This window comes from Lepisma saccharinum, chromosome 15 (assembly GCF_977018435.1).
Source record: "Lepisma saccharinum chromosome 15, izLepSacc3.1, whole genome shotgun sequence".
NCBI classification, from domain to species: domain Eukaryota; kingdom Metazoa; phylum Arthropoda; class Insecta; order Zygentoma; family Lepismatidae; genus Lepisma; species Lepisma saccharinum.
The window spans coordinates 21,888,868-21,913,438 of NC_139243.1; the positions used below are offsets into that span (position 1 = coordinate 21,888,868).

The window sequence follows — 24,571 nt, forward strand, 5'->3', positions numbered from 1 at the left end:
ACAAACGTTTTGGTGGCATCCACCCTAGTATGCCTGTCATTAAAAAAATATATTTCCTGCATGCAATGTTGAAGCTTTTTTTTTTTTTGTTTTGTTTGTTGTTGTTGTTGGATGGTCCACTACATAGGACCCAGTGTATACAAATTTAGGCTGACTAACTTTTACCCACAAGAGCTACTTCTGAAATCATTATTCTGACCTAAAAATATCACCAAACAGTTTGTCTTGTCCATACCTTTCTTTTGATATATTACACAAAATTATTTGGATGAGTTTGAAATTTGACCTTTTAGGGTCAGAATATGACCTTGAAATGACCTTGAGGTCAAAATGTTTGGTGGCATCCACCCTAGTTTTTCTGTCAGACCTATGACTGATTGATTTAGCATGGTTGCCTGTTATGAACATTCCATGTGGGTAAAAGTCACAATTCTGTTTTTTGGCTGGTCTAGTAATGGGTACAAGGGAGAGAGGGGGAAGGCCATTGGAAAATATATTAAAATAGTTGTATTGAGTATTCTGAAAAACAAAAATTGATGATTTTGGAAAATTCGGGGGACATTTCGGAGAAACAATACATTCAGAGTTCATGTTGGAACCATTAAGCCAATACAGCAATATCCCTATATCAGCAGATACCGATAGGGAACTGATTAATCTGCACCCTCATAATTGTCTTATCTAGTGAATTTCTCTTTCAGACCTGGTGAGAAGACAAGTTCTGGTGGAGATATTGGATGGATGATGGGGTTGCGAAACCGTAGTACTATTGCAAACACCACACCTCTAGCATCGCTGATCTTCAACTTCCCGCAACCCCTCTATGGGAAACCTTCTCTACTCTCATTCAAGGAAGTCACAACACTGTTTCAAAAGGTATGGAGCTGAATTGCAAAAACCTTGGAGCTCTCTATCCCTCTTTTATAGGAATTTTACATACTTTGGAATTTCCTATTTATAGTTATGTACTTTAGCAGAAAATCATGTCAAGTATTTTGTAATATGTGATGCAAAAACTAGTCCAGTGCCTCTTGAGTTTAGTTGTAAATAAGTGGTGGGTCTCAAGCTTGGGGTTGTAAAACATAATGAAGGTTTCTACTGACCTGAAAATCCTAGAAAAGTCAGGAAAATCAACCCGTGAGTGAAAAAATCAGTCCATTTTGAAAATTCCTTTGTGAATGTTCACACATCAATTTCATCCAATCATCACTCATCAGCCAAAAGTGGCAGAAAAGTGACACTAACCCCTTGAATCCCAGCCTGTAGATAGAGAGCAGAATCCCACGACCATAAACCATAAACTGTCAATATCAGATGGTCCGATTTAGCATACTCCATGGTGACTCTCGTGTTAGTCCATGCACACAAATATTTTACAACATGCGAAAAATTTGCTTCAAAACACTTGCCAGGTGTTAACAGTTCTTCAGCCACGACGGCAGGATGAAAATCATAGTCATTTTCAAACTTATAACATGGAGTCTTACGTGCATCACTGAAAGGATTGTTCACGTATGTCCAAATCTCCGACAGACTTTGCCTCATCTTCCAGATCGGATATATCTGAATATTCAGACTCACTACAGTCACTCTCCTCTTTTTCTGGAACATAATCCGATGAACTACTATCCCCTTCCTCCATATTTTTCTGCTTTTGTTTTACAAAATATGCAACAAAACAAAAACACACAGGTCTCCTCAATAGCACGGTTACGTACGTTCAGCAACAGATGGCGTAACGAGCGTGCTCTGCTCATTACTTGCGATAGTCACGTGCTCAAATGACATCACAGCAACACGTAGATTTCGGTCCTTCCCAAGCAGAGGCATTTGTACATTTTCTTGGCCATTACCATGCAAGAATATTTCCTTTTCGGCCAATAGTACCAGATACGTACGGGCCATACGTAGTGGTAATCAAGAGATTAATAACCCATGGCACAACAGCCCATGAGGGCAAGGGCCTACCTTCTGACTGCCAGCCTCACTCCCACCTGCCAAGGTCCAAGTAGTTATGGGGTGATGTGTGGTCAGCAGGATGAACCCCCAGTCATCGTTGTAGGTTTCTGGGACCGGGTTACACTACTCATTCGTAGCTCTGCAATTTACTCACATTGGTGGGTGGCCACCAGTCCCATAGACAGGCTGAAATCGCAGGAGAAAAGTTGCTATGCTTTCCCCCCGAAGACACGAACCTGCACGCATCGTGTAGCCGGAGCCCAAAGCCTGATGCCTAGACCACACGACCAAGGAGTGGGACAGAAAAGTAGGGGTGTGCGGGACAATTTTTTGGGTCGGGATGGGTAATTTTTTAAATCCCGACATTCGGGATGGGAAAAATTTCCAATTTCCCAACAGTCGGGAAGTTTTTGGGATGGGAACTGTTCAAAATTTCCCAAAGCTCTGGAAATCTCGAACTCTACACGTCATTTCCACCGTAAGTGATTGTTTTTGCATTTCTGGTACAAAAACTAACGATTTCTGATAGGTTCCAGATATTTACAATGCAGACAACATTTAGAATTAACGACTTTTTAAAATGACCATTTGGTGTTTCCCAACTGCTCGGCATCTCAAAAAGTCAGGAAGTCATTTCCCGAAGTTGGGATCGGGATGGGAAATTTTTTTCCCGATCCCAGTCCCGACTTTTCGGGATCCCGCACACCCCTACAGAAAAGTGACACTAAATAACAAAAATACAAATACAGATTGCTAGTGGCCAATTTAGTCACCTTGTAATCAAGAGGCGCTGCACTAAGTTCTCAGAGAACACATAGTAGTGCTGAACTCTTAGTAAATTGTAGGTACCGCCCTGATTAGTCTATCTGAGCACAATGCAGAAATGATACAACTAACTCTAGTCATAGTTTTTCTTGTATGTACGCATTGCTTGCATTATAGAATTATTTTCCTGTAGTTTACGGTTATTACAAGCATAAGAAAACAGTTTTTCTTTGTGACGTTTCAGGAGAACACACGCTCCTTTCATCAGACATTTATTTTCATTTTGACTAAAGATACAGTTATAACAATGGTTAGTAATTTTTAAACAAAAAGAATCTGTTATATAATGGATGTTGTCAATGTTACATTGTTGTAATATAGCAACTTAACTGTGAAAAAAAAAAAAAAAAAAATGAATGAACATTCCATGTGGGTAAAAGTCACAATTCTGTTTTTTGGCTGGTCTAGTAATGGGTACAAGGGAGAGAGGGGGAAGGCCATTGGAAAATATATTAAAATAGTTGTATTGAGTATTCTGAAAAACAAAAATTGATGATTTTGGAAAATTCGGGGGACATTTCGGAGAAACAATACATTCAGAGTTCATGTTGGATCGGGAAGAAAACTCACAAACCGGGAACTCCAATACGACCCATCATTGCAACTTTCACACATCCTGCATACAAACTATCCAAATATTTAGTTGAAAGACTTGCTATAATTAAACAACAAACACCATTCAGTGTTAAAAATGCATTTGAAGTGAAACAGAAACTAAAAAATATTGTTTGGAATAATGAGTATCGTATTGCAAGTTTTGATGTTGAAAATTTATATCCTAGTGTCCCAATAGAAGGTGCCACAGATGCATTACACAGATGGCTTATTGAGATGAAGGTTAACCCAGTAGAATCATGGGAAATGGTTCGATGGTTTACTGTATGTGCAAATTACAATTACTTTCTATTTGATGGCAAAATATATCAGCAAAGTAATGGTCTATCAATGGGAAACCCAGTATCCGGAATCATCTCCAGCATTTTCCTTCATTACATAGAATCTCCAATTGTTAATGCGATAGGTGCGGATATCAAACTCTACATCAGATATGTAGATGATGTGCTAATTATCGCTAAAAATGAGAACACCATCATGGACGTATTTAAATTATTAAATGAATCACATCGTCGCATAAAATTCACTTGCGAACACATGAATAACAATGTAATTTCTTTCCTTGATCTGCAAATTAAGACAACTGACTCAACAATTCAAACATCAGTCCATAGGAAAAAATTAGCGGGGGAAAAATATATCCATGCCAAATCAGAACATTCGCGTATAACAATGGATAACATATTTTTAAATTTTTTCCTGAGAGCACAAAGACTATGTTCTAATGATGAGGATATCAAAAATGAAGAAGAAAGGCTCTTTAATATAGCAAAAGAAAATGGTTTTCACACTAACAGAATAAACCAAATCAAAAAACAAGTTGCAAGAAAACTAAAGGAAAAGAGAAATACAGACAAAGATGAAAAATCTGTTGAAAAGAAATTTGTGTGCATTCCATTCCACAAGGGATTCTCACATAAAATTGCAAAAATTTTTAGAAGTTTTAATTTCAAAATTGTTTTTAAATCACCAAGAAGTTTAGAATGTACATTTAATGAATTCAAAATGAGAAACTCTCTACCAGATGTGGAAACCACAGGAATATATAATATAAGTTGTTCATGTTCAAAAGATTATGTGGGACAAACAGCAAGGAAAATGGCAATAAGATGGCACGAACACGATTTGGACATTATAAATCTAAACCCAAGAACAGGTTTGTCAACTCATATCATCGAAGAGAAGCATTTGATTAAAAAAAGAAGGGTTTTAAAAAGATTAACGGGAAACACAGAGTTGAATGTCTGGGAAGCTTCGTTCATTGCAGAAGAACACTGGAATAAATTAAATAATGAAAATGGTAACATAGATCCAGTATGGAGTTTTCTTTTTCACAAATGGAGTAAGCCACCATCTTTAAAATTTAATGTAACAGAAAACATCAAGAGACTTTGTGAAAACAATGATGAATTTGAATTGCCTGATGATATTTTGGATTCATAATTTAAATAAAAATAAAACAGACTGTTTTTTTTTTTTTTTTTTTTCACAGTTAAGTTGCTATATTACAACAATGTAACATTGACAACATCCATTATATAACAGATTCTTTTTGTTTAAAAATTACTAACCATTGTTATAACTGTATCTTTAGTCAAAATGAAAATAAATGTCTGATGAAAGGAGCGTGTGTTCTCCTGAAACGTCACAAAGAAAAACTGTTTTCTTATGCTTGTAATAACCGTAAACTACAGGAAAATAATTCTATAATGCAAGCAATGCGTACATACAAGAAAAACTATTATTCATCTATTACGGGGAGAGAGGTACGTACATTCCAGCAATATCAAATCAAGATTCAAACAACACTTCAGAGAATCAGATTTTTGAGAAGATGCAAGTTAAACAATATAGTGCCAAATTTTTTGAAGTGGAAAGTTCGAACTCGTAATACCTACACCAGTGAATTTAAAGGAAAGCTACAAATGTTAATGATAGGACGACTAATCAGGGACTCGTACTCAGAATTGGACAGCCTTTCTCGAAAGACATATGATCTCCACATAACATTGTCAAATTCCTTGCATCCACTCATATGGGATAAAGTAAACAGAGCTACACAACAAGTTGTACAACACTACATCAAGCTTTCAGAAAGTAGACTTGATAGGAAATTCTACCAGCTAATTCAAGAAGAACAAGTTATATACAACAACAATGAAAGAAGGGAAGCAGTTAATGTCACTGGTAAAATAAAAACCAAGAACATTGACAACAGATTATTTATAAATCTTACGGATATTGAGGTACCTGATGAGTATATAGAAATTTTTCAATTCGGAATGAAATTTTCAGTTGGTAGTGCTTATATACACAAGGAAGATTTTGTGATTTCAATAGAGAAAGCGCTGAATTTTTTAGATGATGAGGAGGAAAAGAGAAAATTACGAAGTCTCACACATGATGCTCTTGACGAACGGTTAAGTTTTGAATACAACAGAAGAAATAACAGAGGTCCAAAATACACGGAACGGGAGAAAGAGCATATAAGGTTGGGGAAAAAAGTTCATAGTTTCAAGATCTGGTTGAAAGAAAACGACATTTTCTTAATAAAATCGGACAAGGAAAATAAACCTGTCCTTATCCGAATTAAGGACTATAAAGAAAAAATGGAAGAATGTTTCAAAGTAAACAATTTCACAGAAACCTCTCGAAACCCTATGACTAAAATAATAAATGAGGTAAAGAAAGTAATTGAAAGCAGTATCACGATACCAAGAGAAATGAAGAAAAAACTCATTGTCAAGAATTCAACCCTGCCGATTGCCTTTGGACTACCAAAAACTCACAAACCGGGAACTCCAATACGACCCATCATTGCAACTTTCACACATCCTGCATACAAACTATCCAAATATTTAGTTGAAAGACTTGCTATAATTAAACAACAAACACCATTCAGTGTTAAAAATGCATTTGAAGTGAAACAGAAACTAAAAAATATTGTTTGGAATAATGAGTATCGTATTGCAAGTTTTGATGTTGAAAATTTATATCCTAGTGTCCCAATAGAAGGTGCCACAGATGCATTACACAGATGGCTTATTGAGATGAAGGTTAACCCAGTAGAATCATGGGAAATGGTTCGATGGTTTACTGTATGTGCAAATTACAATTACTTTCTATTTGATGGCAAAATATATCAGCAAAGTAATGGTCTATCAATGGGAAACCCAGTATCCGGAATCATCTCCAGCATTTTCCTTCATTACATAGAATCTCCAATTGTTAATGCGATAGGTGCGGATATCAAACTCTACATCAGATATGTAGATGATGTGCTAATTATCGCTAAAAATGAGAACACCATCATGGACGTATTTAAATTATTAAATGAATCACATCGTCGCATAAAATTCACTTGCGAACACATGAATAACAATGTAATTTCTTTCCTTGATCTGCAAATTAAGACAACTGACTCAACAATTCAAACATCAGTCCATAGGAAAAAAATAGCGGGGGAAAAATATATCCATGCCAAATCAGAACATTCGCGTATAACAATGGATAACATATTTTTAAATTTTTTCCTGAGAGCACAAAGACTATGTTCTAATGATGAGGATATCAAAAATGAAGAAGAAAGGCTCTTTAATATAGCAAAAGAAAATGGTTTTCACACTAACAGAATAAACCAAATCAAAAAACAAGTTGCAAGAAAACTAAAGGAAAAGAGAAATACAGACAAAGATGAAAAATCTGTTGAAAAGAAATTTGTGTGCATTCCATTCCACAAGGGATTCTCACATAAAATTGCAAAAATTTTTAGAAGTTTTAATTTCAAAATTGTTTTTAAATCACCAAGAAGTTTGGAATGTACATTTAATGAATTCAAAATGAGAAACTCTCTACCAGATGTGGAAACCACAGGAATATATAATATAAGTTGTTCATGTTCAAAAGATTATGTGGGACAAACAGCAAGGAAAATGGCAATAAGATGGCACGAACACGATTTGGACATTATAAATCTAAACCCAAGAACAGGTTTGTCAACTCATATCATCGAAGAGAAGCATTTGATTAAAAAAAGAAGGGTTTTAAAAAGATTAACGGGAAACACAGAGTTGAATGTCTGGGAAGCTTCGTTCATTGCAGAAGAACACTGGAATAAATTAAATAATGAAAATGGTAACATAGATCCAGTATGGAGTTTTCTTTTTCACAAATGGAGTAAGCCACCATCTTTAAAATTTAATGTAACAGAAAACATCAAGAGACTTTGTGAAAACAATGATGAATTTGAATTGCCTGATGATATTTTGGATTCATAATTTAAATAAAAATAAAACAGACTGTTTTTTTTTTTTTTTTTTTTCACAGTTAAGTTGCTATATTACAACAATGTAACATTGACAACATCCATTATATAACAGATTCTTTTTGTTTAAAAATTACTAACCATTGTTATAACTGTATCTTTAGTCAAAATGAAAATAAATGTCTGATGAAAGGAGCGTGTGTTCTCCTGAAACGTCACAAAGAAAAACTGTTTTCTTATGCTTGTAATAACCGTAAACTACAGGAAAATAATTCTATAATGCAAGCAATGCGTACATACAAGAAAAACTATTATTCATCTATTACGGGGAGAGAGGTACGTACATTCCAGCAATATCAAATCAAGATTCAAACAACACTTCAGAGAATCAGATTTTTGAGAAGATGCAAGTTAAACAATATAGTGCCAAATTTTTTGAAGTGGAAAGTTCGAACTCGTAATACCTACACCAGTGAATTTAAAGGAAAGCTACAAATGTTAATGATAGGACGACTAATCAGGGACTCGTACTCAGAATTGGACAGCCTTTCTCGAAAGACATATGATCTCCACATAACATTGTCAAATTCCTTGCATCCACTCATATGGGATAAAGTAAACAGAGCTACACAACAAGTTGTACAACACTACATCAAGCTTTCAGAAAGTAGACTTGATAGGAAATTCTACCAGCTAATTCAAGAAGAACAAGTTATATACAACAACAATGAAAGAAGGGAAGCAGTTAATGTCACTGGTAAAATAAAAACCAAGAACATTGACAACAGATTATTTATAAATCTTACGGATATTGAGGTACCTGATGAGTATATAGAAATTTTTCAATTCGGAATGAAATTTTCAGTTGGTAGTGCTTATATACACAAGGAAGATTTTGTGATTTCAATAGAGAAAGCGCTGAATTTTTTAGATGATGAGGAGGAAAAGAGAAAATTACGAAGTCTCACACATGATGCTCTTGACGAACGGTTAAGTTTTGAATACAACAGAAGAAATAACAGAGGTCCAAAATACACGGAACGGGAGAAAGAGCATATAAGGTTGGGGAAAAAAGTTCATAGTTTCAAGATCTGGTTGAAAGAAAACGACATTTTCTTAATAAAATCGGACAAGGAAAATAAACCTGTCCTTATCCGAATTAAGGACTATAAAGAAAAAATGGAAGAATGTTTCAAAGTAAACAATTTCACAGAAACCTCTCGAAACCCTATGACTAAAATAATAAATGAGGTAAAGAAAGTAATTGAAAGCAGTATCACGATACCAAGAGAAATGAAGAAAAAACTCATTGTCAAGAATTCAACCCTGCCGATTGCCTTTGGACTACCAAAAACTCACAAACCGGGAACTCCAATACGACCCATCATTGCAACTTTCACACATCCTGCATACAAACTATCCAAATATTTAGTTGAAAGACTTGCTATAATTAAACAACAAACACCATTCAGTGTTAAAAATGCATTTGAAGTGAAACAGAAACTAAAAAATATTGTTTGGAATAATGAGTATCGTATTGCAAGTTTTGATGTTGAAAATTTATATCCTAGTGTCCCAATAGAAGGTGCCACAGATGCATTACACAGATGGCTTATTGAGATGAAGGTTAACCCAGTAGAATCATGGGAAATGGTTCGATGGTTTACTGTATGTGCAAATTACAATTACTTTCTATTTGATGGCAAAATATATCAGCAAAGTAATGGTCTATCAATGGGAAACCCAGTATCCGGAATCATCTCCAGCATTTTCCTTCATTACATAGAATCTCCAATTGTTAATGCGATAGGTGCGGATATCAAACTCTACATCAGATATGTAGATGATGTGCTAATTATCGCTAAAAATGAGAACACCATCATGGACGTATTTAAATTATTAAATGAATCACATCGTCGCATAAAATTCACTTGCGAACACATGAATAACAATGTAATTTCTTTCCTTGATCTGCAAATTAAGACAACTGACTCAACAATTCAAACATCAGTCCATAGGAAAAAAATAGCGGGGGAAAAATATATCCATGCCAAATCAGAACATTCGCGTATAACAATGGATAACATATTTTTAAATTTTTTCCTGAGAGCACAAAGACTATGTTCTAATGATGAGGATATCAAAAATGAAGAAGAAAGGCTCTTTAATATAGCAAAAGAAAATGGTTTTCACACTAACAGAATAAACCAAATCAAAAAACAAGTTGCAAGAAAACTAAAGGAAAAGAGAAATACAGACAAAGATGAAAAATCTGTTGAAAAGAAATTTGTGTGCATTCCATTCCACAAGGGATTCTCACATAAAATTGCAAAAATTTTTAGAAGTTTTAATTTCAAAATTGTTTTTAAATCACCAAGAAGTTTGGAATGTACATTTAATGAATTCAAAATGAGAAACTCTCTACCAGATGTGGAAACCACAGGAATATATAATATAAGTTGTTCATGTTCAAAAGATTATGTGGGACAAACAGCAAGGAAAATGGCAATAAGATGGCACGAACACGATTTGGACATTATAAATCTAAACCCAAGAACAGGTTTGTCAACTCATATCATCGAAGAGAAGCATTTGATTAAAAAAAGAAGGGTTTTAAAAAGATTAACGGGAAACACAGAGTTGAATGTCTGGGAAGCTTCGTTCATTGCAGAAGAACACTGGAATAAATTAAATAATGAAAATGGTAACATAGATCCAGTATGGAGTTTTCTTTTTCACAAATGGAGTAAGCCACCATCTTTAAAATTTAATGTAACAGAAAACATCAAGAGACTTTGTGAAAACAATGATGAATTTGAATTGCCTGATGATATTTTGGATTCATAATTTAAATAAAAATAAAACAGACTGTTTTTTTTTTTTTTTTTTTCACAGTTAAGTTGCTATATTACAACAATGTAACATTGACAACATCCATTATATAACAGATTCTTTTTGTTTAAAAATTACTAACCATTGTTATAACTGTATCTTTAGTCAAAATGAAAATAAATGTCTGATGAAAGGAGCGTGTGTTCTCCTGAAACGTCACAAAGAAAAACTGTTTTCTTATGCTTGTAATAACCGTAAACTACAGGAAAATAACTCTAGTCACATGCAATGTTTCTATTTTCTGTACAGTGTTCTGGAACCCAATGGTGTAAAACTTTTATTACAGCAATTTTGTTTTTCTTTCCTTTTAGTTTGGTCACACTCTTCAGCATTTACTTACTAAGGCATCGTACTCAGATGTTGCTGGAGTGACGAATATCGAATGGGACGCAGTTCAAGTTTGCAGCCATTTTATGACACATTGGTAAGTTCTGAACTTCTCTGTGTGTGTAGGAAGGGGGTGGGGGTTAATAAACATTCATAAACAGACACGCTCAATGTAGGGTGAAAGAGTGTGGCACTTAACTGAACTGGAATGTACAAGAACTAAAGTACCGACTTCCGTAACAGAGTGGTTAGATTCGAATCCCAGCCTGGGCATGGATGTTCTTTGTAAGTGTCCTTCATCATATCATCACTCATCCTCATCTTTGCGATTAGCTAAAAGTAGCAGAAAAGCCATGGTAAATAAAAATTTAATCAAATCAAGAACTAAAGTTTAAAATTTTAACTGAACTAGAATGTACAGTCACTGCCACTTCTGGGTTGTAATAATCACATTGACTCGCAATGGAATCATTACAACCCGGAAGTGTCAGTGACTGTACAAGAACTTAAGTTTAAGAATGGAGTGTTGCCGATACCGATAAAGTAGTGATATAACACCGATGCTAATAACTGATATTTCATCGATCTGATATGAAATTGGAAATACGTTCTACGAAAAACCTGAATGTTTCGTTCACTTCTTTAATGATTGAACACCACCAGGTGACTGCAATAGGTTTTGCCTTAAAAATGTGAACTATATATTTAGACATTTATTTGATATAATCAGAGTGTATAAATTATACAGGGTAATTCAAAATGAATGGTACAACTTTTCTTAGTTATTATGACGTTACTATTTATGATAGAAAATCAGACAAGGCATCAATATAAAGAGGAACTCTGGAAGTTTTACTCACATTATAAAGATTCAACATGGGAGCCACGTGTAACGTGGAAAAGGTCCAAATGATAATAAAGTACTTGCTATGCACAAGACAGCAAGTCCTTGTCAGCGGTTTCGAAGGCATTAACAATTCGCAGTTGTAACTTTGGCAAATCTTTCATCTTTGTGATTGAATCAGTTCTTGATAGCTCCAACACACAATACGCCTTCTACTGTTCATTAGTCATTTTGCAACACTGGCGATCCTGGTGGAGCATCTGCTAAGCAGAATAAGCCCGCTAAGTGGGAATAAAACTTCCAGAGTTTTTATTTATATTGATGCGTTCTCTGATTTTCTATCATAAATAGTAATGACATGACTGTGTAAAGAGGCACCATTCTTTTTTAATTAACCTGTACTTTGAAATTTTGTAGAAAATAACAAAATGGGAGTGTTGTGTACTAAATTACAGGGTACAGTGTTAGTTGCAACCATTGACACACAAGTCCACATGTGCTAACTGGATGAGTCCAATGGTAAAATAGTGGTGAAGGCTGCAAGTGGATGAATTGTGTGGACCAGATTCTGTGAAAATCATCTGCTGCTGAAACTTATCATTGAAGTTTCACACGTAGTAACGTGCCATAAAAATAAGTTAAGGAGAGAATGCTATGACTTGTGTTGTAACAGCCATTGCAATAACAACAAAGCAAGCTGTAATCATTAAACAAGCAAATGCATAGAAGCGAAATACTTATCTGAAACCTACAGCATTGTCTGTTGCAAGTTCCTACCTGCCTCCTGTTTTACGTGTAGGTTTAATTCTCAAGCCAGCTTTGTCTTGTGCAGTCAGACAATATTTGTTTATGTGCAGGGTGTCGCTGTACAACATTCACAAACTTTCAGGACATGTAAAGGACATTGAGTCGAACAACTTTACTTTGTAATGTTTTGCTCATTCCAGCCTTCTTTCAATGCTTGTAATCTTCGGAAAATGGCTTATATATCCTTCTATATATTTTCTAGCCATAGGGTACACAGTCATGGTTGCCGCTGACAGTTAAATTTTTTGTCAGAAGTGATAAAAAATTTTAGTAACAAAATTCAAACTCAGATTTAAATCATACAGGATAGGAAATGCCATATCTCAAGGGCTTGTTGTGTCAAACAAGACCTTAACAATTAAAATGCACCAAGAAATGTTTTGTGCCTTGATGTTCTGTACGCACTGTGAAATTTTATCCACATTGTATGGCAACACCCTGTATATTGAATTGATATAATTATCAGCAATTTGCCTGTCAACCAATATCAATAGAGTACTAAATAGTTTCTGCTGCTCCTATCAAAATTTCATTAAGACAAGAGTTTTTTAAGTATATCTGCCCTTTCACTTAACCTTTGCGTAATATCAGTTTCACACAATATTTTAAGCCCTCCATATACTTATTTGATTGATTAATTTGGATTATTTTACTTCACTTTTCTGCTACTTTGTCCGAACACAAAGATGAGGATGGGTGATGAAATGAATGAACATCCCTGCCCAGGCCATGATTCAACCCTGGACCACTGCTGTTGTAGCATCCTGTCCTAACCACTCTACCATGGAAGTCGGCATACATGTGCTTATGAGTCAGCTTTAACTTGGACATCGATAAGAAATAACTTTCTCTATTGTTTTATTTATACATAATGCTTAGGAGTATTACCAAATCAATAAAAATTATAACACTTTTTTCATATTAACTATCTTTTCTGAGAATTTTCTTCATCAAAATATTAATTCTTTTCTCTTCAATTGTAGGTTGTATGATGTAGTGACATTGAAGAATATTAGTTCACATTTTGAAAACAGTCAACCATTGTCTGACAGTGACATTGAAATGCTTCGTAATGTTCGACATCACATGGCAGGCTTTGATTTGTGCAGAGAGCTGTATCTTAGTGCATTGGACATAGAAATGTACAGCACGTAAGTTAGCCATGATTTAAAGTTTTTGCTGGGGATTAGTTATAATTGTGGTGTGTATTTTGTAATAATTATTGCAAGTGAAAGTTTATTGTGTTTATGTTTAGTAGAAAATGTGTATGTAGCCATTTGTTTGCATGCTAAGTTGACGGATGCAGTGGCAGATGGGAAACTAACATCAGAGTTTCCAATTCCTGTACTTTTACCACTGCTCCAGTTTTAAATTATAGCATGGCCATTGTATTCAATTGTGAGTATACATCAGTTTCACATTACCATGGATCTTCATCATTGCAATTGCTGTAAAGAGATGAAAGAGCAACATGTAGAAGATAAGGGGTGTAAGGGGTGCTACTTCCATATAGTGCACCCAATAGTCAACCTCACTTCCACATAGTACACCCTGGACTGCAGACTAACGAGGCTCTGGCGACTGGCCTCATGGCCAGTATAATTGTGTTTGTGTTGTCCTTATTTGTGCTGAGTGCTCCTTTACAGCCTCAGGTTTTAACGAAAGTCAGAAGATTTTAATATTTTTTGATTTTAGTTATGCAACGTTAGAGTTGTTATTTGTAACAATAAGAGGGGCTGGATTCCGTATAATGTGACAGGGCAAATAGCCTTAGTGCTCACGCACCGAAAATTTTAAAATCAAAATCAAATCAAATGTAGAAGGTAAATATAAATCCAGTGATCTGGAAAACTGGGAAAAGTAAAGAAAATCTCTCTATATATAAAAATGGATGTATATGTGTGTGTTTGTTTGTTCAGCAATAACTCTCGAATGCCTGGAGCGATTTCAACCAAACTTGGTACGCGTATCACTTGCAACCTGGAAAGAAATACTGTGAAGGTAAGACACTCCTGGCACCCCTAGGGGTGAGGGTGGGAAGGGATGACATGGTCCAAGTCGTAATGACTGAATCCTGCAACGAGTCAATGAATACCTTAAGAATATTCAAAACACTGGAAAAATGACTGGATACTAAATATGTTTGTTGTGTATGCTTTACATATGTGTAGAGACCAACTTGATACAGCAGGGGTTTGTTAATATATATATATATATATATACATACAGGAATAGGGTCAGAAATGGTGCCAGAAGGGCGGATAAATACAAATAATGAAGGAGACAGTAAACACGTACCACACGAATAGAAATAATTCAATATTTCGCGATCTGAGTCGCATTTTCAAGAAGGTAGATAAAAGATCGACGACACTTTGAGTAGAGGCACAGAATACTGACCGTAGCGTCTCTACGGTCAGTGTTGCCAGAAACAGTTGAAAGGAAACACGAAATACTTTAGCCAGTGTTTACTGTAAGGTGGGTGGGTAGTTTCGGGGAGGAGAGGAAAGAGTTACTGCTTGGCTAGGTTGAGTCCGGGGGGGTATAGTGGCATGCATGCCTGCTATATAGGCCCTTTCCCATCGCCTGCGGAAAGATGTGTCAGAGCGGGGGGGTAAAAGGTGGATGATGGCAACACGGAAGCAGTTATTGAAGGTGGTGTTATGGCTGTTGGTGTGGATGGCAACTGTGAAATCGGAGTTTTGGGTGGAGGAACGGTGATTATTTATCCTTAGATTCAAGGGGGTGGAGGTTTCGCCTAGGTAGAAGTTGCCGCAGATTTGATAGATGAGGGTGTTGGATGAGTGACAGGTGCCCTTAGGGTGAAGGGTGAACTCACCTGCCACTGTAGGGATCTGGAGGGTGGGGGAGGTGATGAGTATGGGGCAGGTCTTGTAATTAAAACACAAATATAATCTTAATTAAGATGGGATAGAACACTAGGTGGTGCGGGAATGAGTACCCTGTACGTAATGTGGATAGTTGTACATGGGTAATTTAATGTGTGCCACTGCTTGTTGTACCATTACATCTGGTGGGAAATGTTTTGTGTTACATATGTTGTGAGATGCCCTTGTTCCTAATCAAAGATCTATAGATTACCTTTTTTAGTGTATGGATTGTAAAAAAAATAATCATCATATAGGAAATTCTACATAAAGCTTATTTAATTTCTCAAACAGAAGTAGGGAAAATCATTGAAACAAAATTGTTTTAATTTTTATTATTTTACTTTTCTCTTAATTGAAGGGTTCGGGTGTAAAACATGGTAAGTAGGGATGTGACGAAGCTGAAAATTTACTGATGCCGATGTACTCACCGATAATTTTTGGAACCGATACCGATGCCGATATTTAACCGATTCTGATACATAAGGTTATTAAACAGAAATGGGATGTTATTTTCAGCATGACAAAAATAAATTTGCTATGTACATTTCTATTGCATATCATATGTATATACATATATATTCTCAAGAGATGCGAATGTACATTTGCATCTACAAAATGTTATGTGAACCTTTAAGAAGAACATGGATTCTCAAGAGATTAAACATTAGTACACAAGCAGTTCTTTGAAATGCAAAATGAATTCCTGTTCTGCCAGATTCAACTTCAGCAACACTGAACACTCAATCACTGAATACTGATGCAGCAGGTATGCCCAAGTATTTTCTCAGGACTTGCTTCAGGTTTGAATATTCATTTTTGAATTTCCAATACAACAGCAGATCCTGGTTCAGCAATGTACTGTTTTATTTCCGATTTATAGTTAGGTTGATCCTCTGAATGAGTTTGCAATAATTTTATTACAAAAACTCTACAATAATGATAATCATAACAAAATTTTCAATAAATCTTACAAAACTAGAATATAAAACTTATTAGAAGGTAAAAAACTCTAGTATAATCTGTACCGGTTTAAATATCAGATTTTTGCCGATACCGATGCCGATATGTCAATTTCGGCCGATTTTCATACATCTGTAATCGGCTTCGGCACATCCCTAATGGTAAGTGACATTTTGGTTACAAAGTATAATGTGCCATCCTTCAATGTTTGAGTGAAATTGCAATGTTATACATTATACAATTTGCATTGGACTCAGTGAAGCATTCTGAAATTGGTAAACACAACACGAAAACAATTTATCTACAGTATAGCTTCTAATAACCTTTTTTCTTGAACTCGGAAATGACCAAAATGTCACTTACCCGAGCCCTTCAATTGTAATGATTGGCGTGATTGATAAGTAAATGAAATTGACACAGGTCACTCACATTGAAATGCATATACCCAAGCCAGCACCTGAACAGGAAATCCTTAGTAGCTGCTGTGTACACTCAGCCATAATGCTGGGAAAGCCGGGAGAAGAAAATTCCTGTTTACAGTAAACATTTGCAATAAATTCATGAATTATGTTAAAAATAATGTTAAGAGTTGGGGGGAAGCAGTTATGAACTGTGATTGTGTATTCTTGTTTAAATTTTTAATGAATTTAAATGCTGTGACTACAGTAGGCATTTTTTGTTTCTTCCAACCAATTCTTTGCGAAGTTAAAACTGTGTATCTTGAAATTTGATTTCAGAAAAGACTTCTGGCTCGACATAGTGCGCAAACTCTGGCCTCAGTACTCTGAGTTTGAGCTCGAGAAGAAGGACTCCCACCCTTGCTCCTTCACCGCTATTTTCTCTGAAGAGTGGGGCGCTGCTTATTACTCGCATCTGTGGGCCAGGATGGTGGCTGCTGATGCTTTCAGTGCATTCGTTGAAACTGGCCTCGACAACCGGGAGGAGCTGCAGAAAGTTGGTCAAAGGTAACTGTGAACTATTTGTTACTTTGTCCGATGTTATGCCTGCACGACGGAATGTGCACACTCTATCACACCAGAACACCATCACTGTACTTGGTGATGCAAAACTTTCCAATAGAAGGAAACATCTATTTACATGTAGTGTCATGTAGCCGCTGGGTATTATTCCATGTATAACACACACCATAGTGTTTCTTTGGGATATATTTTTTTAAATGTGCATGTTACACATACGTAAGCATGGTACATCTTTTAAAGCCTAAACTGCAAGAATGTGAATTTTTGTCATTTTTGTTTTGTTTTCTCAGCAGAAAATGTATTGAAATTTGTAAAGAAGGCCACAATTTGCATTTTATGCCAAATTAGCATTATTTCATGATTTTGAATGCATGAAAAATGTGTTTAGAACATATTACTACACGTACATGAATATTACTACACGTACATGAATACTTTTTTTGCAACAATTAAAGTGTTATCGCATTTGCAAAAAGCAAGATCCCTACCCGTTATATGTTTGTTTAGCATGCACCAGACAGACATGTCATGCTTTGGGCTCCGACTGTGGGATGCGCACAGGTTCGAGTTGCAACTTCTCCTGAGATTTTGGCGAATATAACTCCAAAAAGTACAAAAAAATAACACATTTTTTAAAAAAAGGCAGTGTGCACCTGGCATGACAATACACGTACAAGCATACCTTCTTCAATAAATGCTGGAAATGATCCCCTCCTATGTCTAGACGCATCCACGTTTTGAACGTGTTCTGAAAGGCATGGAACAGTCCTGATAGAGAATGGGGATTGTTCTTGTATTTTCAGGCCCTGGGGCAACGTGGCTGACTTATTGGGGTGTTGCGAAATGTCCCAATATTTTCACTGAAATTCAACCAATTATATGATTGTTCCAAATATGTGCTTATTTAGTACATTTTGTACATACCAGGTGGTCCAAAAGTCCCGGAACGGTCACATATCGTGAGAAATACACATCGAATCGGAAAACGAAAAATACGTGTTTAATAAGTGAAAGAAAGCTATTCAATGATATCACACTTGATACTTGATTCCCCACCCCTGCCCCCTGGGGGTGGGGCAGGGGGCAACTGTTAAATTTTAAATGGAAACCCCCATTTTGTATTGTAGAATCGGAAAGAGGACTTCATTCAGAGTCCAACGAGCTATCAACCATCCTCCTAGCTCAATTAGGAACGGAGATATGGCTATTTTAAATTTTTGCAGGGGGGGGGGGGGAATAATTCAAAGGGATGTATCTCTGCCCCTAATTGAGCAAGAGTGAAAGAGATTGCAGATTCGGAATCTGCATGTGATCCTAGACCCCCTCTCCTTCCATATACTCGATTGAAAGATCTTGACGTTCAGATTCCGAATCTGCAATCGCAATTTAAAATCGCCATATCTCCGTTCCTAATTGAGCTAGGAGGATGGTTGATAGCTCGTTGGACTCTGAATGAAGTCCACTTTCCGATTCTACAATACAAAATGGGGGTTTCCATTTAAAATTTAACAGTTGCCCCCTGCCCCACCCCCAGGGGGTGGGGGTGGGGAATCAAGTGTGATATCATTGAATAACTTTCTTTCACTTATTCAACACGTATTTTTTCGTTTTTCGATTCGATGTGTATTTCTCACGATATGTGACCGTTCCGGGACTTTCGGACCACCAGGTATGTAAAATGTTTCTTAATTTAAAATATATGTTTATTTTTTTTACTTTAGGCAAGCAACCTTACCACACTAACTGAGTATTGCATGTGTTAGATAGGCCTACATTCTGACTTGAGCAGGTCGGAAAAATCTTGAAACACTAAGGGTGCCATGAAGTGAGGAGGTTTGGAAACCCCTTACATAGATAATAATCTGGAGATATGAGATTGGCAGGGTTGCTACGTGTCTGGAAAACAGGGAAATGTTGGGGAATTTTGCATATCGTCTGGAATTTACATTCATTTTGGAGTCTGAAAAAGAAAAAGTTGCAAAATGAACAAGCAGTTCACTTCCACTTCTGGATTCGGTTCTTGTGATTCCACTCCCAAAAAAGATTCAGTTTAGAAACTTGTTTCTTTCGTTCTTATGATTCTCAATCTTGTGCAGAATTATGGTTCCTTCGAATTTCTGTATTAAATTTTCACTTTTATAATACTAGATATTAGAATGAATATCAAAGTAAAACTTGCAGTCCAGATATCTGATTGATAACTAAAGTACATTGACAATATGATCACAATTATCGAAAAGGTTGGTGAAGATGAGGTTATAGTAAATTATTTTATAGATGTTAGTCTTGTTGGCATTTCCTATAGAATTCCTATATGCAACAAAAATTTCTCTAGATGCTGTGTACTTATAAATGTAAGCAAAAAAGCAGCATTTTGTACGACACTATAACTCCGCCAGAAAATGAAAAATGGTGTATGGTATATGAACTTTTTCTGGTGTTTTTATATTGTGGAGATCTGTTATGGTGAAATAATGTACCTCTGTTACCTTAGCCTGAAGGCTAGATGCACGTGATTGTAGCACCCAATACACTTGATGCAGATTGTAATTTTACATTTTACTCTTCTTGTGTGTGTGGAGAATGAAATTGGCTAAAAAAAAAAGTTGTGAAAGTGAATATTCATAGTAATTAATGGATTATATATTTATTTGAAAAACACAAGGTTCAAAAGCAAAAATCATGATGATAAACATGTCTGAAAAAATTTCATTTTTTAACTGGAAAACCTGGAAATGTTGGTGAATTTCATAATCAAAAAATCGTAGGAACCTTGGATTGCGCAAGTGTGGTGACCATTTGTCATTGGAGTTGATCCTGTTTCTTAACACATTAGTCAACATTGTCATGAAGACATGAGCTGCTTCATTGCTGACCTATTTATGTACAGAAATACTGGCTGTATCGTTAAAGATCAGATGGCCAGAATGAACGTAACCATGCACAGTAAATACATTTTATAGATTTCCAATTATTCTTATTACAGTACATCAGGGACAGTACAATATGCAGTGACTTTTTTGTGAAACTCCTAGCTTTTATTTTGATGTTAATGAACGTCTTCTCTACTTTAGAGTGGAGGTTCATTAACTGCTCAGGCCCTTACTTTCATATTCTAATATAATTTCATACAACTGCTCCTGTCCTATATGTAATAACAAAATGCATAATGCAGTGCAATTGAACGTCATGCAACTTTAGGGCTTTCTCAAAAGCAGTGTTGCTAACTCTATCAGTGTGTAATCATGGGGTCCTGGCTTTAATTCCTAGTTTGGATCTCATTTTGACCTGTAGGTTGGGTCCTGAAAATAAAGTGACATAAATATCTCATTGAGGGCAAAGACCCACCAAGCGCTTTTTTGTTGGGTGATGCATGAAGTCCTATCACCACTATTTTCGGGCTTTTGAGACCAGATTCAGCCAGTGTTGTTTTCAAGCAGCTCACCAGTTGTCCTTGCGATGCTGGAACAACTGATATTTTGGATTTGCATTTCCTTATTGGCTTTGTTTTAAACTGGGGGTTCGACTAATTGAATCTCCATGGTCACATCAAACTTCCACTGCGAAGGAATGCATAATTTAAATAATACAGTGGACTCTTTATAATTCGAACTGCAAGGGGCTACAAAAAAATAATTGAATTAACCAGAGAGAGAGAGAGAGAGAGAGAGAGAGAGAGAGAGAGAGAGAGAGAGAGAGAGAGAGAGAGAGAGAGACGGATCTCTCTCTCTCTCTCTCTCTCTCTCTCTCCCTCTCTTTCTCTCTCTCTCTCTTTCTCTCTCTCTCTTTCTCTCTCTCTCTCTTACTCTCTCTCTCCTCTCTTTCTCTCTCTCTCTCTCTCTCTCTCTCTCTCTCTCTCTCTCTCTCTCTCTCTCTCTCTCTCTCTCTCTATCTTCTCTCTCTCTCTCTCTCTCTCTCTCTCTCTCTCTCTCTCTCTCAGAGAGAGAGAGAGAGAGAGAGAGATAGAATATAATAAAAAAAATTCCAATGAAATAGCACACTGTATTAAACATAAAACTGCATTAATACGCAAACAGTACACTACACTACACTACACTACACTACACTACACTACATTACACTACACTACATTACACTACACTACACTACGCTGTATTAACTAAGTAAAATTTAACATAGGCTAATTGTACCACGTTTCGACATTCTGACTCCACTAAAACACACAGTCAAATGACCCCTTCTGTCCGGTTATCCACTCCCCTCTCAACTTGTTTCTGAGAGGGTGAAGGTCATATTCCTACAAACAAAATCTCTGGGGATTCCCGCTGCCCTCTCTTATCTGCCGTCGGCAAATCTGTTAACCATAAAAACAACCTTTTCAAGAAGAAAAGGGGGACGAGTCATCTGTTGGAATTTCTTATGTAGCAACCACTTTGGTCTTTCTTGGAAACATTTATGTTAAATTCTTGGAAACCTGTCTTCGAATTATCCAAATGTAACCTTCAAAATTCGAATTAAGTAGTCATTTTTAACATTGTTTTAGATGGGTTTTTCAATAGGAATGTGCTTTCGTTCGAATAATTCGAATTATCCAATTTCGAATTGAAGAGAGTGCATTGTATATAATTGTAAGGCCCAGTTTCTGTGTTTGCCATGTAAAAGTAGATGCTCTGTAAGAATCATTGATCCTAGAATATCCCATTTCTATTGTCACAGGTTTCATTCAACGTTCTTTGCTCTTGGCGGAGCATGTCATCCAAGTGAGGTGTTCAGAAGATTCCGTGGACGCGATCCGTCTCCAAATGCTCTGCTGAAGAGTCTTGGGCTGAAAAAACTCCAGGTTGCAAAGACGAAGGCAGAGGCCTCGCATTAGGTCATGAACTGAAAGTATCAAGTGAAGAGACTGAACTAGATGTACAGGTAGTCGCATTGTTACGTATTTATCTGTTAAAAGTGATGTTTTTAGGATGGTGAGATTGATGAGGATTTTGTACATAAGACTAGTCCTTAAAGTGGACTCCAAGTGTGATTACGGAGAATGCATTCTTACCGGGCTGTAGAACAACGGAAGCATGTGAAATAAAATAAACTGTCTCAAAAATAACTAGAAAGTGTTTTGAAATCTTCTTATGCCCCCCCCCCCCCTAATATCTTGCTCTTTAAGATTCCATGTTATCAAGTTTCTTCATACAACATTTTCTTCCTCTCCTTCACTTGGTCCCTCTTTGTCCCCATTTACATGTATTTCATCCTCATGCGTAGTACCTGCCCTCAGGACTTGTCTAAACTGTAGCTCTGTATCATATACAACCATTTCCGAAGACCTATGTCTGTATATGGGCATTGCAAGAAATTTTTGCAGGGGGGTCGGGCAAATAATAAAAGTTGAATAGAAAAATAATAAGTATTATTATCACGGTTATAAATGTTATTATGTCCTCCTCCGTAGCCGATCGGGTTAAGGCGTTCACTTGTCTTGAGATCGTTCACTGCGGGACGGCGTAGGTTCGAATCCGGCTCTGGTCGGAATTTGTTCGGCCTACGTATAGGGCTGGTGGCAACCCACCATTGTGAAGAAATTGGGGAGCTTCGAATGAGTAAGCATAATCCGGTCCCGGAAACCGACAGTAACGGCTGGGGATACGTCGGGCTGACCCCCCGACTATTCCAATACTGGTTGCAGATCTCCACGCGTAGAGGTGAGGAAGGAAAGCGTGGGAGGGAGACCAGCAGTCGGTAGGTAAGCCAAGGCCCTTCAGGGCTGTTGCGCAAAGGATTATTATTATTAAGTGGTATTATACAATAATAAATATAAACTAACAAATAAATTTTATTTAAAATAATAATAATAATTATTATTATTATTATATAAATGGGGAGACTCGATCGACCAAACGAGTGAATACCAGCACAACTATTTTCCTTTTTTTTTTTTTTTTTAGTTAGTATCTGAAATTCATTTTGATATAAACTTCTGCACATCTCATTCAAGAAAAGGCTTTAATTGTTAGGGGGATTTTTTTTTTCATAAAGTGTGTTGTGTGACCTCTCACCTACAACTGTAATTATTAGAATTTTGAAAAGTGTGGAACCTTTCGTTCTTTAGATTAAATGGTAGAGTATAACCATGTTCCTGTATTTTTCACTCAATGTTTTCAATCCAATGCATTTTTACTTTGATTATTCTGTTTGAATACTAACTAAATTAACTTTTTTTCTGTTCTTAACAATAAGAGTAACGAATTTTCAGCTTTCTTGTATCTTTAAATGAACGATGTCAATTTCCAAGGGTGGTTTCGCTGACCCGTTCGACCCCCCTTCCTCTCCCGATGCCCATGCATCTGTATTCCATATAATGAAAAATTTTACCTTAAAGCAAGAGACATACCATGTAGAAATTTAATTGAGAAGTACAGACGCAACCAGGACTGGAACCCAGCTCTCTGGCATACCAAGCCAGCCCTGATTACACTTGATTTTTCACTTCTGTGTGGAAAACGCAGGTGAAACCAGCGATGGCTCAGTTGGTAGAGCAATTGCTTCGTAATCAAGACGCAGGTTCCAGTGCTGGTCATGCCTGCAATTTCTGAATGAGTTTCTATGAAGAATGTGATTTTTAAAATTTCCGTTAATGCTTCTAATAGTGGCTATGACTAAGCCTATTTTTCTGTTACAATAATGTGTCCACACACAAATTTTCATAAAATAGTGTAGGAATTTTTGAAAAATTCAATTTTTAGAGTTTGTAACATCAGCATGGGTCACAAGCAGTGGCGAAGGGTGACATTTGTACGTAGTCATCGCAAGATTTGCCAAACGTCAGGGTCGATCTTTGAACAGAGAGGGGGGCGGGGCACAATATTTCTCTGGGATAAACGCCAAGGTCACTGCCAATTCAATGTAAAAGCTCATACCACAGACCTTACAACTACAAAAGAGACATAATTCTATCCCATACAACGAGAATTATTAAATATGATGGAAACTGAAATGCAAATACCTCAATTGTCGCTTTTAAAGGTAAGAATAACCTTTATGGTTCTCCGCCAATTGTTGTTTTGATAATGAAAAGCAGATTCATATCGTTCAATGTGTGCTTTTCCTCTTAACAAGTGGAAATAGCAGAGATTCGAGACTTCAAGGGGTGTGCCCAGGATTTTCAAAGGGGAGGTGGGTTACAGGTACTTTTTTGTAGTCATTCCTGAAGTCCTCATTTTGCCATATTTTGCTACTTTTTCTTTCTTCT

The 24,571-nt window shown here is 36.4% G+C and overlaps 1 protein-coding gene across 1 annotated transcript in view; it reads left to right on the plus strand.

The window, feature by feature from the left end:
* Window positions 1-22,269, plus strand: part of LOC145999639 (uncharacterized) — an 83,891-nt gene extending 61,622 nt beyond the window's left edge. The window contains exons 10-14 of the mRNA XM_083136736.1: window positions 702-876; window positions 10,867-10,979; window positions 13,517-13,684; window positions 17,122-17,349; window positions 22,042-22,269. Coding sequence (XP_082992862.1) covers window positions 702-876; window positions 10,867-10,979; window positions 13,517-13,684; window positions 17,122-17,349; window positions 22,042-22,198 — 841 coding nt within the window. The 3' untranslated portion in view covers window positions 22,199-22,269. The remainder of the gene's footprint in view (window positions 1-701; window positions 877-10,866; window positions 10,980-13,516; window positions 13,685-17,121; window positions 17,350-22,041) is intronic.
* Window positions 22,270-24,571: the final 2,302 nt, after the last annotated feature.